Source organism: Silene latifolia, chromosome Y, assembly GCF_048544455.1.
Source record: "Silene latifolia isolate original U9 population chromosome Y, ASM4854445v1, whole genome shotgun sequence".
NCBI classification, from domain to species: domain Eukaryota; kingdom Viridiplantae; phylum Streptophyta; class Magnoliopsida; order Caryophyllales; family Caryophyllaceae; genus Silene; species Silene latifolia.
This window is the reverse complement of record NC_133538.1, coordinates 89,687,470-89,701,656: the sequence shown is the minus strand read 5'-3', so window position 1 is coordinate 89,701,656 and position 14,187 is coordinate 89,687,470. Positions and strand designations below refer to the sequence as shown.

Below are 14,187 nucleotides of genomic sequence, written 5' to 3'. Positions count from 1 at the left end.
TACAAAACAATATGTACAAAGGAAATGAACTTGTTTTTGGGTTTTCAATTTTTTTCAATTTTTATGATTTTTGAAATAATAGTTAAATGTTAGAATTCCCATCCCCACACTAATATGGGCATTGTCCTCAATGGCCAAAATGGTGGAAATTATGCAAAGATGATGCATGATTTCTACACTAAATGCAATTGTACACTAAGTTACACTACATGATGCATGGTTTTTGTTATGACGGAGATGATAATTTAGATTACCTCCCGTTGCGTATGCATTAACTTCCCCAAACCGAGTGAGACACTATTGCTAATGTTCAAGGATGGGTATAGTTCATGCATATACTATGCTTATGCATGAAACTAGTTTGTCATTTTGGATTTTACAAATGGGAACAATAAAATAAGAACACCTCAATGGTACCGAGGTGTGAGTCCTTTGATGTTGCGAGGACTACTCCAACAATGATCAAAATGAAATAAAATACAAAGAGACAAGACACAAACCATGGGAGTGTAGGAGTCTCCAAGGCTTGCTAGTCTTCCATCATGCTATCATCATCACCACTTCCCTCATGAGAAGTGGTCACATTGCCACTTTCCTTGTCATTTGCTTCTTCACTTTCTTCCTCATCTTCCTCTTCACCATCCCTTTCTTCTTCACTTGCCTCTTCCTCAATATTATCATCAACTTCTTCATCATTTCCAACAACCTCATTGTCTCCCACCACGTCCCTAGATGCACCCGGAAATAAGACTTCTCTATCCGCCCAACTAGGCAAAGGACAAGATGGATCAAGGAGTCCTTGCCTAGCTAGATGTAGGAGGGGTGGATATTGAGCCAAATACGCATTTTTCCGATCTTCATGGGCTTGCTTGTACATTGCTTGCATGAGGAGAGTCACATAGTCTTTCCCAATTTCAATTCCTTCCGGTTTGAACTCTTCATACTCAAAGGGGTAAGGTGGTATGACAATGGAAGAGGAGGGAGCTTCAAGATCACCCTTTTGTTGTTGAATGATATACTCGGCTTCTTCGGAAAGGGTAAGTAGATAATTGGTCCGGTGGACGCTTAGGCGACAAATCTTCGAGGGCAAGGTGAACGATCTAGCTTCACTAGTTAACCATCCATATTTAGTGTCAAGGGGGTTATGAGCAACCCACTTGAACTTGTGAATCATAATATGCATATCAATAAGATGGCCACCTTCCTTTGCTTTGTACTTCTTATCCTCATTGAAATTAGGATCAAAGTGCTTGGCTAGGAGTGTGACTAGGCCGCCATTGACAATAACGGTTGTGCCCTTCTTCCCATTATCAACATTAAGCCATCTTTCTACCAAGAGCCTCAAAGAATTGTAAGGCTTGGTATGAATTCTTCCGATATTCAAAGCCGATTCAAGGAGAATAAAGTCAAGTCTTGTGAAATGATTGGTGTCTTTCCTAGCAATTATGGTATTTCCCACAACCTTGTGCCATACTCTTATGCCCGGATGATGGACCAAAAGAGCACGACATGCATGAAAATCCTCAAATTTCTTCCCGGAGATTGCCTCCCAAAGAGGCTCGGGGTCATACTTTCCATAATGCTTAAGATAACTTGATTCATCACTAAGACCCAAAATTTCACCCAATTCCGTAAAGGTAATGCGTCTACTAACATTAGCTAGATGAAACTCGAGATTTTCTCTATTCTCAACTTTGGTGACTTTTAAAGAACTTAAGAATTCCAAGACAAGGGAGGGGTATGTCAATTCCTTTGTTTCAAACAATTTCTCCAACCCCATGGCTTTGAAAAAGGCTTTTGTTTGTTCAAGAACACCCAATTTTTCCAAGGCATCTTTACATATGAATTTGGTGGATTGAATAGATTTCATAGCAAACTTGACAAAGGTATTTCTATGGGTATCGGAAATAAAAGTTACCTCCGGATAATGCAAAAGTTGATTAATTACCGGAGTAGAAGGTGTTGATGGTCCCATAGAAGGTTGTTGTTGTTGTTGTTACACTTCCAAGTTTGGTGTTGCCACCACCATAGCCAAAGCTTTCTTTGTTTGAAGAGCCTTTTGCCTTTGTGAGAGTGCCTTAGCCTTTGGTGCCTTTGTTGCCTTTGTTGCACCCTTAGTCCTTGCCATTGATGAGCTTAACCAAGAAAAGAGTGAAAAATCTTCAATTTGTAGGATGCCCAAATCGATTTGAAGGTGAAAGGCTTTGCCTTTATGAAAACAAAAATCGACTCAAAGGTTGAAGATTTTGTTCTTGGTTTTGGTTTTTGTTGAAGAAGGAGTGATTAATTTGTTGTTGGAAGGGTGGTTTGATTTGTTTTTGTTGAATGTTGTTGAGGGTTTTTGTTTTTATGATGGAGGGGATGAGGGTTTTGATGTTGTGGGTAGTGTTTATGAATGAATGAATGAATGAATGAAGGTGGGAGGGGTTTTAAAGAGGTCGAAAATTTCAAAGCTGGGGGCAATCCGTGCGGATTAGGCTCAATCCGTGCGGATTCTGCTTCTTCTACCTTTGCAAAAGCTCGCCTAAAGACGGGCGGATTTGGTACAATCCGCTCGGATTTTCTTGAACACTGGGACGGGCGGATTTCTCCAAAGACGGACGGATTTTGTCCGAAGAAATTTGCTTGTTTTTCTCATTTGCAAAGACGGGCGTCTTTTCCCGAGACGGACGGATTTCGGCAGACGGGCGGATTTTCAAGAATCCGCTCGGATTCTTTAACGATCAAGAAAATTTCAAAATTCAGCTCGATTCGGGACGGGCGTCTTTTTGCGGGACGCTCGGATTGCATAAGACGGGCGGATTCTTGGGAATCCGCTCGGATTCGTCCTCTGTGTACACGGATTCAGTTCCACCCGTGCACAGCGCTTTCCCTTTATCATTCTTCCATTGTTTCTTTCAAGTCTTGTGTTCTTCTTTGTGGGGGCACTACTAAGGCATGAATAGCCTAGGCAATTGCCATCCCCACACTAAGGTAAAGCACTACACATCAATTGAAATTGTTAGTCCCTCCCTCACTTCTCTCTTTCATGACAATTATTTTGATCAAAGTAAATAAAAATCCAAAGATGACAAAAATGCAATACAAGAATTGAAATGTAAGTTAGGGAGTTAGAAATATTTACAAGTGGTGGTTTAGGAAGGACTCCACCAAACTCTCATTCTTGATGAGATGTCAGGGGGCATGTTCAAGGTGTTGTTGATGTTGCTCAACACCTTGAAAAAGTAATCAAAAGCTTGTTCATTATTATGGTAGAGGTCCTCAATAGACCGTGGCCCTTGTTGTTGATCATGATCGATGGCATGCCCAATGTAGGGATTAAAAATCCCTTCAAACTCGTCGTCCCAAAGACCACAAACTTCATTGAGTTGATCATTGAAAATCTCTTGCTTAGATGGAGACAACTCTCCCAATTTCTTCTCTTGGCCAATGAGGCCATTCACTTCTTCCTTGGTTGATTTTGATGAGCTTTGCAAGCTCTCCTTGTCATAATTCACTTGCTCTTTGAATGGAGCATCTTCAACTTTCTTCCTCCATTGGAGTTCCGATTTCTTCCTTTCATCTTTTCGGCTATAATGATCAATCATGAAACACGGCTCATGCAAACGAGGAGCTCTCATAGTCTTGTCAAGATTAAAAGTTATGCTTTCATCTCCCACTTCTAGAGTGAGCTCTCCATGTTTCACATCAATCACCTTGACCGGCGGTGTGTAGGAAAAGGTCTTCCTAGGATGATTGGAATGTTGGAATCTTCCTCCATATCAACAATGACAAAGTCCACCGGGATGAAAAACTTCCCAATTCGCACGGGGACATCTTCCCATATCCCTAACGGTGTCTTCGTCGATCTATCGGCCATTTGGAGTGTGATGTTGGTGCATTTAAGCTCTCCCATCCCCAACCTTTTATTTACCGAGTACGGCATGACACTCACACTAGCCCCTAGATCACATAAGGCTTTGTTGATCGTTGTGTCGCCAATGGTACATGGTATTGAGAAGCTTCCCGGATCCTTTAACTTTGGAGGTGAACTCCCTTGAAGTATTGCACTACTCACCTTAGTGAAGGCGATAGTCTCAAGTTTCCGGATCGACTTCTTCTTTGTGAGGATATCTTTCATATACTTCGCATAGGCCGGAACGTGATTGATTAATTCCGTGAAAGGAATTGAGACTTCTAAATTCTTCACAATTTCCATGAACTTTCCAAGTTGATCATCAAATTTGGGCTTGGCTTGACGACTTGGAAAAGGAAGTCTAATCATAATGGGCTCCTTCTCTTTGGCCTTGTCTTCACTTTTCTTTGAACTTTCTTCTTTTGTTGATTCTCCATCTTTGGAGTTTTGCACAATTTCTTCCTTTTCACTAGATTCCACAACTTCATCCTCAACTTGCTTCTTTGGTGCTTCATACCTTGTACCACTTCTCAAGTGAATGGCACTAACCGTTTCATGTCTAGGGGGATTACTTTGAGGTGGTAATTGCCCCTTTTGTCTTTGTGAGCTTGAAGATGCTAGTTGAGTCAATTGTGTTTCCAACATCTTGGTGTGAGCTAGAATGTTGTTGATGGTGGTTTCCTTTGCTTGGCTATCTTTTTGCATTTGGGTGAAAAATTCTTGTTGATTCTTTTGCATTTGGAGGACCGCTTTTTGGACATCAAAACCTTGGTCATTTTGGTGATTGTATGGATTTTGATTTTGGTAACCTTGGTTTTGATTGTAAAAGGGTCTTTGATTTTGGTTTCTCATGGGTGGTGGAGTGTATGTTGTTTGAGGGTTTTGAACATTTTGGCTTTTGTATGGGAGATTTGGATGGAACTTGGTGTTCTCATTGTAAAAATTGGAATAAGGGGTACCACTCTTGTAAGCTTGGAAAGCATTAACTTGTTCGGTTGTTCCCCTACACTCACTTGGGTCATGACCCAAAGTTCCACAATTCTCACATATCCCACATGGGATTGATGAGGATGCCGTCATGGCATTGACATGATGCTTCGATGATTTTGAGTTTTCCTCAAGTCTAGCCATAGCTTGTTCAAACTTCAAGTTGATTGTGTCAATGTGAGCACTAAGTTGAGCACCCAATTGAGTAACGGAGTCCACTTCATGCTTTCCTCCTCTAGTAGCCTTGCGAGGTCTACTATATTGTGAGTTATGGACCGCCATTTCCTCAATCTTGTTCCATGTTTGATTGTCATCAAATTCGGTGAACATTCCATTTGATCCCATATTGAGAATGTTCCTAGAATCTTCATATAAACCATTCCAAAATTGTTGCACCAAAAACCATTCGCTAAGTCCATGGTGAGGACATGAGCGACAAATACCTTTAAACCGCTCCCAAGCTTCATACAAAGACTCTTCATCCCTTTGCTTAAAACCCGTAATTTGAGCTCTTAGCATGTTGGTCTTTTCCGGTGGGTAGAATTTTTTGTAGAAAGCTAGAGCCATCTTCTTCCAAGAATCTATTCCAAGGGTGGCCTTATCAAGGCCCTTCAACCATTGCCTTGCGGTGCCGATTAAGGAAAAAGGAAATAAGACCCATCTAATTTGGTCTTGAGTCACGCCCGTTTGAGAGATAGCATCACAATAATCGCAAAAGGTTTCCATATGAGAATGAGGATCCTCACTAGGCATCCCCCCAAATTGGCTCCTCTCAACTAGTTGGATGAAGGCGGACTTGGCAATAAAATTTCCGGTGAGATGTTGCGGTGTAGGAGTACCATTTGGTAGATTATCCTCGGTGGGTACGGAGTGTGACGAGAATTTTGGCATTGTAGGTGGATTTTGTGGGGTATTGTGTAATGGGTTTTCTTCTCCTTCTATTGCGAAAGGATTGACAAACTCACTAGTGGGTTGAACAACTTCACCAACACCTCTCAAATTCCTCCTAACAAGTCTCCTATTGTTCGTCAAGGTTCTTTCGATTTCACGGTCAAAAGGTAACAAATCACTTTGTAACCTTCTAGACATGCAAAATATCAAACAACTCAAAAACAATTAGAACAAACCTTGAGGAGTGTTACTTCCTCAAGGTGAAGAAAGACACAACTAATAACAATAAGAAGAAATCTAAGTCAAACAAACACCGCACCGCAACGGCGCCATTTTTGATCGGTCCGTTTCGTATTCACAAATAAATAGATGTGGTCGTTGGTCACGGTCGAATCAAAACACAATTTATAGCTTAACAAGCAACTCTACAATTAGTAAAGAGGCAAGTAAAGGTCGGATCCCAAGGGACGGAAGTTGAAATGAGATTTCTATTGTAACTAGCGGTGTCTAAGGGGTGTCACAAATTGGGTTGATGTAGAAGGTTACTAAACTAGAATAACAATGAAAATAAACAAGCAAGATGAATAAAAAGGGGTGTAAGCAATTGATTAAAGGCACTAGGGTGTCATGGGATCATAGGGGAATCATGGGATATGATCATACAAACATGTTCTCAAATTATAAGCAAGCAATTATTGTTGTGATGGATTGAGTTGGGTTATATCTTACGATCCTAGGAAAGTTTGGGTCCGAATCGATTAGATTGTACAACACCTACAAGTCGACTTAATCTTCCCTACTCAACAACATGCATGGTCTAATGAGACTCGAGTTGGGTTATGTCTTACAAGTCTCATTGAAAAGATAGGAGATGATAGTAAATGCAAGGATTCATAGGCTTAGCATTTCATCAAGTATAACATGTGCATGAGTTGAGATCAAAACAAGCAAGCAAATAAAGCATGAAAGCATATTAATTTAAGCATGAATCATTCCCCATGTTGGTTTCCCTAATCACCCATTAACCCTAGCTAAGAGACTACTCACTCATTATCATGTTGATCATGCTAGCAAGGTTGTCAATCATACTAACAATATGAAACATGATGAATAAATGAAAGTAATTAACAATAATTAAAAAGGGATTAAGAGATTATACCTACTAATGATTCCAATAATAAAGCAAGAATAATAGAAGTACTTGAATGCTAGATTGAGAGGTTGTCAATCTCCCAATAATAACCCAAATAATCTTCAATTACCCCAAATAAAGGATGAACAAAAGAGAGATTAAAGAACTAAAACTTGGATTAAAACTTGATTAATACTTGATTACAATATTGAAGAGAGTTTTGATTGATATTAACTACACTAATTATTGATAAGAAGAACATGCTCCTCTAATTAGCCTAATGGGGTATTTATAGTGAAAATTAGGGAGGATGCATTAGGGTTAACTAAGGGCTAAACTAGTAATTACACTTTTTAAGTTGAGCAAGGAGGACCCGGTATTTTCCGAGAGAAGGGCTTCTCTTTTCGTAGCTTGAAGAAGGCAATCCGTCTTTGTGAAGAAATCCGGGCGGAATAAGGTCGGGACGGCCGGATTTGGCGATGGAATCGAGCGGATTCTAGGAATCCGGACGGATTGTTGAGGGGAATCGAGCGGATTCGGCAAGGGACGCTCGGATTATGCGGGGACGGACGGATTGCGGCAATCCGCTTCGGATTGTCGATCAAACATAGTAACTTCTTCTTTTTCTTCCCTTTTCTTCATAAATTCCTTGGGGATTTCCTTGGGGACTCAAGGATCTTTCCTCAACATTGCTCTTCTACTATGGTATGTACAAAGGCCTTCTAATCTTGTATCTCCTTGATGCTTGGTCATTGGATTCGATCAATTTAGTCTTGTTTTGCCATGAAAATGCAAGATTCTTACTCCTTTCCTACCAAGGGATCAAAATCTCAAAGAATATGCAAAACAAAGAACTAAAGATAAGAAATGACTCAAATAAGTACTAAAAAGCATGGAAACAAGGCTAATTCGGGGGCTAAATATGCGCCAATTATGGTCACATCACACTGTGTTTAAGATTCTATTCTATGAACTTGTTTGCTCTTCTTTTTCTCCAATGAATTTAATTTGGTATGAACCTGTGTTTCAATGTCTAGTAATATATGGTTAAAATGTGAAATAAGTATGATCTGACGCATGAATAATTTCAACCTTGTCATATTATTGAACTGTTTAAGGGCTTTATCGCAGAAAATCATCCCAACAATAAGTTATATCGTTGTACTTCTTCGTATTTCCTTACGTTGCTCAAGCACCTAACTACCAAGTATTGTTACTAGTTTGTCGAAATGGTTTCCGAAACAATCAATTCAACCAAAACAATCAATTCATTCAGAGCGTTCCCTTCGCTAATCTTTCCAAAAACCTCTTTTTTGTCACTTCTAAATCATGTATACTAAAAAATGGTCACGAGAGGTTATTACATGAACATATTGTGAACTTTACAAGACAGTTTGCAAGTCAACTCTAGTTGTAGGATTGTACCACAAAGGATAACTTCATTCTACTCTTCTGATGCTATCTCTTAGATGTTCAAGTTAGAAATCGTCTCCTTCCGGAAGATGGTGAATCCAACTGTTATCTGGAGTAGTGCAAGCAATTCAGAATTATGATTTATAACCGCAGAAAAAATTAGTTTAATTTGTCTCAACATGCAATATTTATAAGCTAAGCAACAAGATTCGTGCACGAAATAATCAGTGTATTCCATTTGGGTAGAAAGGGATGCTAGGGTGTACTCTGGTAAAGAGATGAGGAATGCTGAACAGGTTATGGCCCAGATTAAGTTTATAATCAGTGTCTAACACCAGGAGACCAGATTGCCTTAGTCCAATACTTCCTCCATCATGAAAATTATCAACCACAATAAGATTATATAAGCCTCAGTTTAATTTGTCTCAACATGCAATGTTTATATATACACTCCTTTATCTTACTAGATACACATATTTGCCATGCTAGATACACTCCTTTAGATTGTTAGATACACATCTATGACATGCTAGATACACTCTTTTATCTTGTAAGATACACAACTCTGACAAGTTAGATACACTCTTTTACCTTGTGAGATACACATCTCTGACAAACTAGATACACTCTTTTACTTTGCTACACACACTCCTTTACCTTGTTAGATACACATCTCTAGCACGCTAGATACACTCCTTTAAAATACGATCACACAATTTGCCGACCAAATATCTCACCTGTCTAACAGAGTAACACTACAAATGATCTCATACAAGTTTTTGTACTGTCGAAAAGATTTAAAGTCGCATTTGCCCCCGACCTATGTACAACTATCTAGTCATCAATTCCTCATATCCTTACTTCCCCAAAATTCAGTTAACTAGACAGAATTTGTATTCCTCATTATGTACAATATTTTTCTTCCAACTTAGTATTTATAAGGCAACTAACAATTATCACCAAATCATGAGGCTTTATCATTAAGTACAAAACTACAAACCACTTAACTAGAATTTTTATATTTGGAAACACCCTTTTTGTGTTGCTAAGACATGAGACACATGACAGCAATAGCATGGCTAAAGTTCTGTACATTCGACTCACCCTTATCCGCAATTTACAGGCAGCCGGCCAGCCGGGGCCCTTGGGCAATGTTGTTGCTGGACATTATCAATAAAGGCAAAAAAAGGTCCCAATTTTGACATGAATCAAGAGTCTTAAAACTAGTACTCCAAAATTCGCTATCATGGAAATCACTCTATCTAATTTATAAATTCATACTCCGTAATACATTATCCTGACTCGGCTGTAAGTGTCGTACACGACATGGTGTCTGATACAGTTACTTTCCGCAACGAGTGTGATACAACTATAACCAATTAAGCAAACACAATTCAAGCATACTACTACCAAATAACAATCAATCAATAATAAGACTTCCAAGACTCAAATTATCAATTATGAATCAAAACTAAAGGAAAAACATATTAAGTGGTTGTGCGAATTTGAATGATCGTTTACCCATCTCAGTATTATATGCATCAAACAACTTAATCATCAAAATTTACAAGAAAAATTATGAAAAAATAAAATAAAATGAACAACAAAGGGGATGCACAGCCCACCTATGATACCCATCCATAGTCCCTGCATACAGCGAAGGCGATCACTCAAAGTTGTTGCTTGGTAATCTTTACTTGCTGCAAGTGAAAAAAATGAATTAAAGGCTATGAGCCTGCAATAGTACTCCATAGTTCATAGCATGATATGCAACCTAATTTTCAATTTCGATGTTCGTAATAACAGTCATGCTCGTGCCTTATCAGATTGTGCAGGCTTCTCAGCACTTCGGTTTCTTTCAGGTTTGTTCATATCTTTCAACATATTTTCTGCAAATATATCATACTTGAATGGAAAATGAAAGGCCTAGTGGTAAAGACTTATACAAGTGGTAAAGGCTGATTCGCCGACTGATTCATTAGCAATACTTGAAAATCAGGTTAAGAATTGCATGAACCGGGAACTAGTTTACAATATAAGAAGGGCAGGGCAGCAAGTTCAATGAGGGATTCCCTATATTCCATCATATTCCCAAGACACGGAAGTGAGTATTTAGATCCAACAGAATCGAAACAAGTCAAACAACCTCATTACAAGAAGAAACGACCGGAAATATAAATGGTTTTCGAAATGTAGCAAAGAAGAATGTATCAGAGAGAAAGAAATATTAATACATGAACCGTGGCAGAGCAAAATGGGCAGAGATGTTGCACGTTGCTTAGCTTCTTCAGATACCTCCATCCATTCTCTCAATGCACTGAAACAATTGACATAAAATTACCATAAGTTGGTAAAGCGTAAATCCCGGTAAAAGAAATAGGGCATGTCCAACATAAATAAATGTTAAATGAATGAATAATCATTCAAGATTGGGTTTTGCAGAAACAAGGAAAATGAACTAAAAGTGATTACAATAAATCATGATTTCAGTGGTAACCCATTGAAATACAATGAAAGATCTATGCTTTGTAGTAAATGAAGGAAAAAAATGCAAACCCGAGTAAAGAGGGATAAGTAAATGGTGAAAAGGTTGAGTAAGTGGGAATCAAGTGAATAAGTAAACCATATAAACGCAAATCTGAGAGTGAGAGTGACAGTCAGACAGTGAGCTTGGCTAAACTCTTCTGTTTTTTGATTGTTTTTATCTCCTCCAGCCCTGCTCTTTTTTCACACTTATTTTCTGCGTTTTTACCGCACCTAGTCAGTCGCACTGTTATTCTGTAAACAATTCAACACCATATATATCCTTTTTTTACTGCTTTATCTGAGAAATTTGCATACGATATAGATACTCCATTACTTCTAAAGTCCTAAAGAGGTGGCAATAGTGATCTGATTAGCAAGTTAGATGGGCTCATTTCCTACCACATTTTCATTTTCGAAAATATAAAGACAAACAAACCCAAATTTTTTCACCATAGCATTACAAAGAAAATGATGAACAAAGGCACAAAGCATACATTGATACATACAACCCAAAAGGATGCCAAAAAATCAGTCCCAAATAATTAAAGAGAAACCCTAAACTGAAAACAAAAAAGATCTGATACAGTACAGACAAACCATGCAACAATCCTGTGATGGTATCAACAATTGGGGAAAAAAATAGGAAATTAGGGTTTGGGGGAAATTGGGGAAAAAAATTTGAGAGGACTTACCTAATAAGCTTGTAGTGCTGATGAAGGCTCGTCACTCGTCGTCTGCGGATAGCACCACCTCTGACGTTTGGTGGTGGTGGTGATGGTACTGGATGAGGGAGAGGGAAGTCAGGTGTGGTGGTAGTGGCAAATAAGAATGACAAAGAAAGAAGTCTGGGTTGAGTTTGGTATTGTGCAATACAGGGGTGTTTTTGAGTGAGTTCGTACGGTTCGCACCGTTCGCACCTGACCCCACCCTATGAATAAATAAATAAATAATATATATATATATATATATATATATATATATATATATATATATATATATATATATATATATATATATATATATATATATATATATATATATATATATATGAGTCCTTAGTTTTGGTTGAGTCCATAAGTCCCACTATTAACTATAGGATTAAAAGAAATGGGTGGTGGAGATTAGATGGACAAAAGCTAATCATTAATTAGGAAAAAAATAAACGTGTGATTACTTGTAATTAATAGGTCTTTTGGTTTCCAACAAAACATCAATCATAATTACAGTTTTGTTCACGTTTTTTGAAGCCTACATTCTCTGTAAAACTTTCACCTTCTATTGCACCTTCATTATTCAAATTTTTTTCGTATTCATCTTCTCCTTGTTGCCATTTTTTTGGGTGATTCATCTTCCCCTTTGTAAAGTGTTTTGCATGGTTGTTAAAGAAACAAAAAATCAAACTCTTACACGTTTATTGTTACTCATCACCATATTTTTCAATGTCGACATTAAACATGAATGATATGCAGATTGTGGAAGTAAATAATAGTAAGTAAATTGTTCTTCAACTTTTTTTTTTCTTTTGTTGTCATTTTTTAAGAGGAGTAGTAGAAGGTGAATAGGTAGAAGATGAAAATTTCATGAGTTGCTTGTTAAGTTATTAATTTTGTGGAGAAATAGCGACGTAATTATTGTAAATATTGAGTTTTTGGTGCAGGCTGTTTATAAAAATTGAGTTTAAGCTATAACAAAACCCTTTTTTTGGTGGGTTAACTAATTCGTGGAAGTTACATATTTAGTATTCTAGAGTTACATATTAGCGCACTAAAGTTTGAATAAAATTTGATTGTTAATATTAAGGTGTTATTTATGATAAAAGGCTACGGATTTTTTTTTCTACAGTGGAAGAATGTTGTGCGGATGATGAAGCGGTATGGGAAGAGGAATTTTGTCACGCATTGCAAGGAGTAGGTGAGGATGAATTTTGTAGGATAGTTGAAAGCCAGTTTACGCCATATGTTGGGCAACAGTTCGAAAGCATAGAAGAAGTTGTCGAGTTCTATAAGATGTACGCTTTAGCATGTGGATTTGATGTGCGTAAATACACCACTAAGAAGTGGCGTGACGGATCGATTAAATCGAAACTTTTAGTATGTAACCGGGAGGGATTTACGTATGCGAAGAAGGTGAGCAAATGCAAAGATTTAGAAGTCTATGAAAGCACGCAGGAGGGGGTTGAAAATGATGGAGATAAGCAGAGGAGGAAAAGTAAAGTAAGGAGGGTTGGGTGTAAAGCGAGGGTTAGATTATTGATGATGAAAGGCGTTCTAGTAATTGACCAATTTCATGCCGGCCACAATCACGAGATTGTAGAAGTTAAAGATAGGGAGTTTCAGAAATTATCAAGGCGCCTAAAGAAGTATCACAAAGGACTCATAGTCTCTAACTCAAGGGTTAGTACAGTAAGTCATATGTTGTTTATTATTGTTTTTTTATGGGGTTAAAGTTACATATTTGCGGAGTAAAATTACAATTCACATCGTTAAAGATATATTTCAATTTTATGTGATAATTTGATATAAAATAAGTATTTTTTAGAAATTTCTGACCTAAAATTACAGTAGTTGTTTAGTTAAATTATATTGTTCGGTGATAAAGTTACATTGTCTTTTATTTGAAAAGTTACACTTTGTTTGACTTAAAGTGACAGTAGTTGTGGAGTGAAATTACACTGTAGCTGACATGTCAAAGAAGTGACTTGAAATCAAAGTAAAATGACAGGGTTGTGAAATGAAGTTACAGTATTAAGGGTTAAAGTTACACTTTATGTTTTTGGTAAAAAGTTACTTGAAATTACACAATTTTATCAGTGTTACATTTTGTATTGTTTGTATATAGGTGAGATTACATTTGAATTGAAAGTTATAGTTCATGTGAAGTAAAGTTACATTATTCTTGGTTTCAATTACAGTAGAAGAACTGACATTGTGTTTAAATGCAGCTGAAGATAGGTGCTACAAAGACATTCAAAATGTGCAAGGAACATGTGAATGGGTTCGAGAATATTGGAGCGAATCTAACAGACTTCAAGAATTTTCATTGAGACGTAAAGTGCTACATTAATGAAAGGGACGGTCAGTTGTTCATAGACCGGTTTAAGAACATGGCTGAAACACGGTAAGATTTTTACTTTGATTACGAGGTGGATGTTGATGGGAGCCTGATCAGGGCAATATGGACGGATGGTGTTGGTCGAAGAAACTACTCGGTTTTTGGTGATGCCGTCTCTTTCGACCCCACATACTCAACAAACAAGTACTCCATGGTATTTACCCCTTTTGCCGGTGTTGATAAACATAAACAATCGGTTACTTTTTGTGGTGCGTTAATTTTTAGGGAGAAG

General features: G+C 37.8%; 1 protein-coding gene and 1 non-coding gene across 2 annotated transcripts; one reads left to right on the top strand and one right to left on the bottom strand.

Annotated features, from left to right (window-relative positions):
- The first annotated feature begins 5,294 nt into the window (after positions 1 to 5,294).
- On the top strand, positions 5,295 to 5,401 carry LOC141634699 (small nucleolar RNA R71). Its single transcript, XR_012539424.1, has one exon. It is a non-coding gene; the product is annotated as a small nucleolar RNA R71 (small nucleolar RNA).
- A 2,568-nt stretch (positions 5,402 to 7,969) lies between these two features.
- LOC141628505 (uncharacterized) lies at positions 7,970 to 12,192 on the bottom strand. Its single transcript, XM_074441640.1, has 5 exons — positions 12,097 to 12,192; positions 11,537 to 11,772; positions 10,553 to 10,635; positions 9,944 to 10,018; positions 7,970 to 8,427 (listed from the first exon to the last, which is right to left on the bottom strand). Exons 1-5 carry the CDS (start codon positions 12,190 to 12,192, stop codon positions 8,384 to 8,386), a joined length of 534 nt encoding a protein of 177 aa, XP_074297741.1. The 3' UTR covers positions 7,970 to 8,383.
- Between the last annotated feature and the right edge of the window lie 1,995 nt (positions 12,193 to 14,187).

Coding starts and splice junctions, on each gene's coding strand:
- LOC141628505 (XM_074441640.1), bottom strand. CDS start 12,192: ATGAATCACCCAAAAAAATGGCAACAAGGAGAAGATGAATACGAAAAA. Junction 11,773..12,096: donor GTGAAAGTTTTACAGAGAAT/GTAGGCTTCAAA, acceptor ATTTATTCATAG/GGTGGGGTCAGGTGCGAACG. Junction 10,636..11,536: donor CAGCACTACAAGCTTATTAG/GTAAGTCCTCTC, acceptor CAATTGTTTCAG/TGCATTGAGAGAATGGATGG.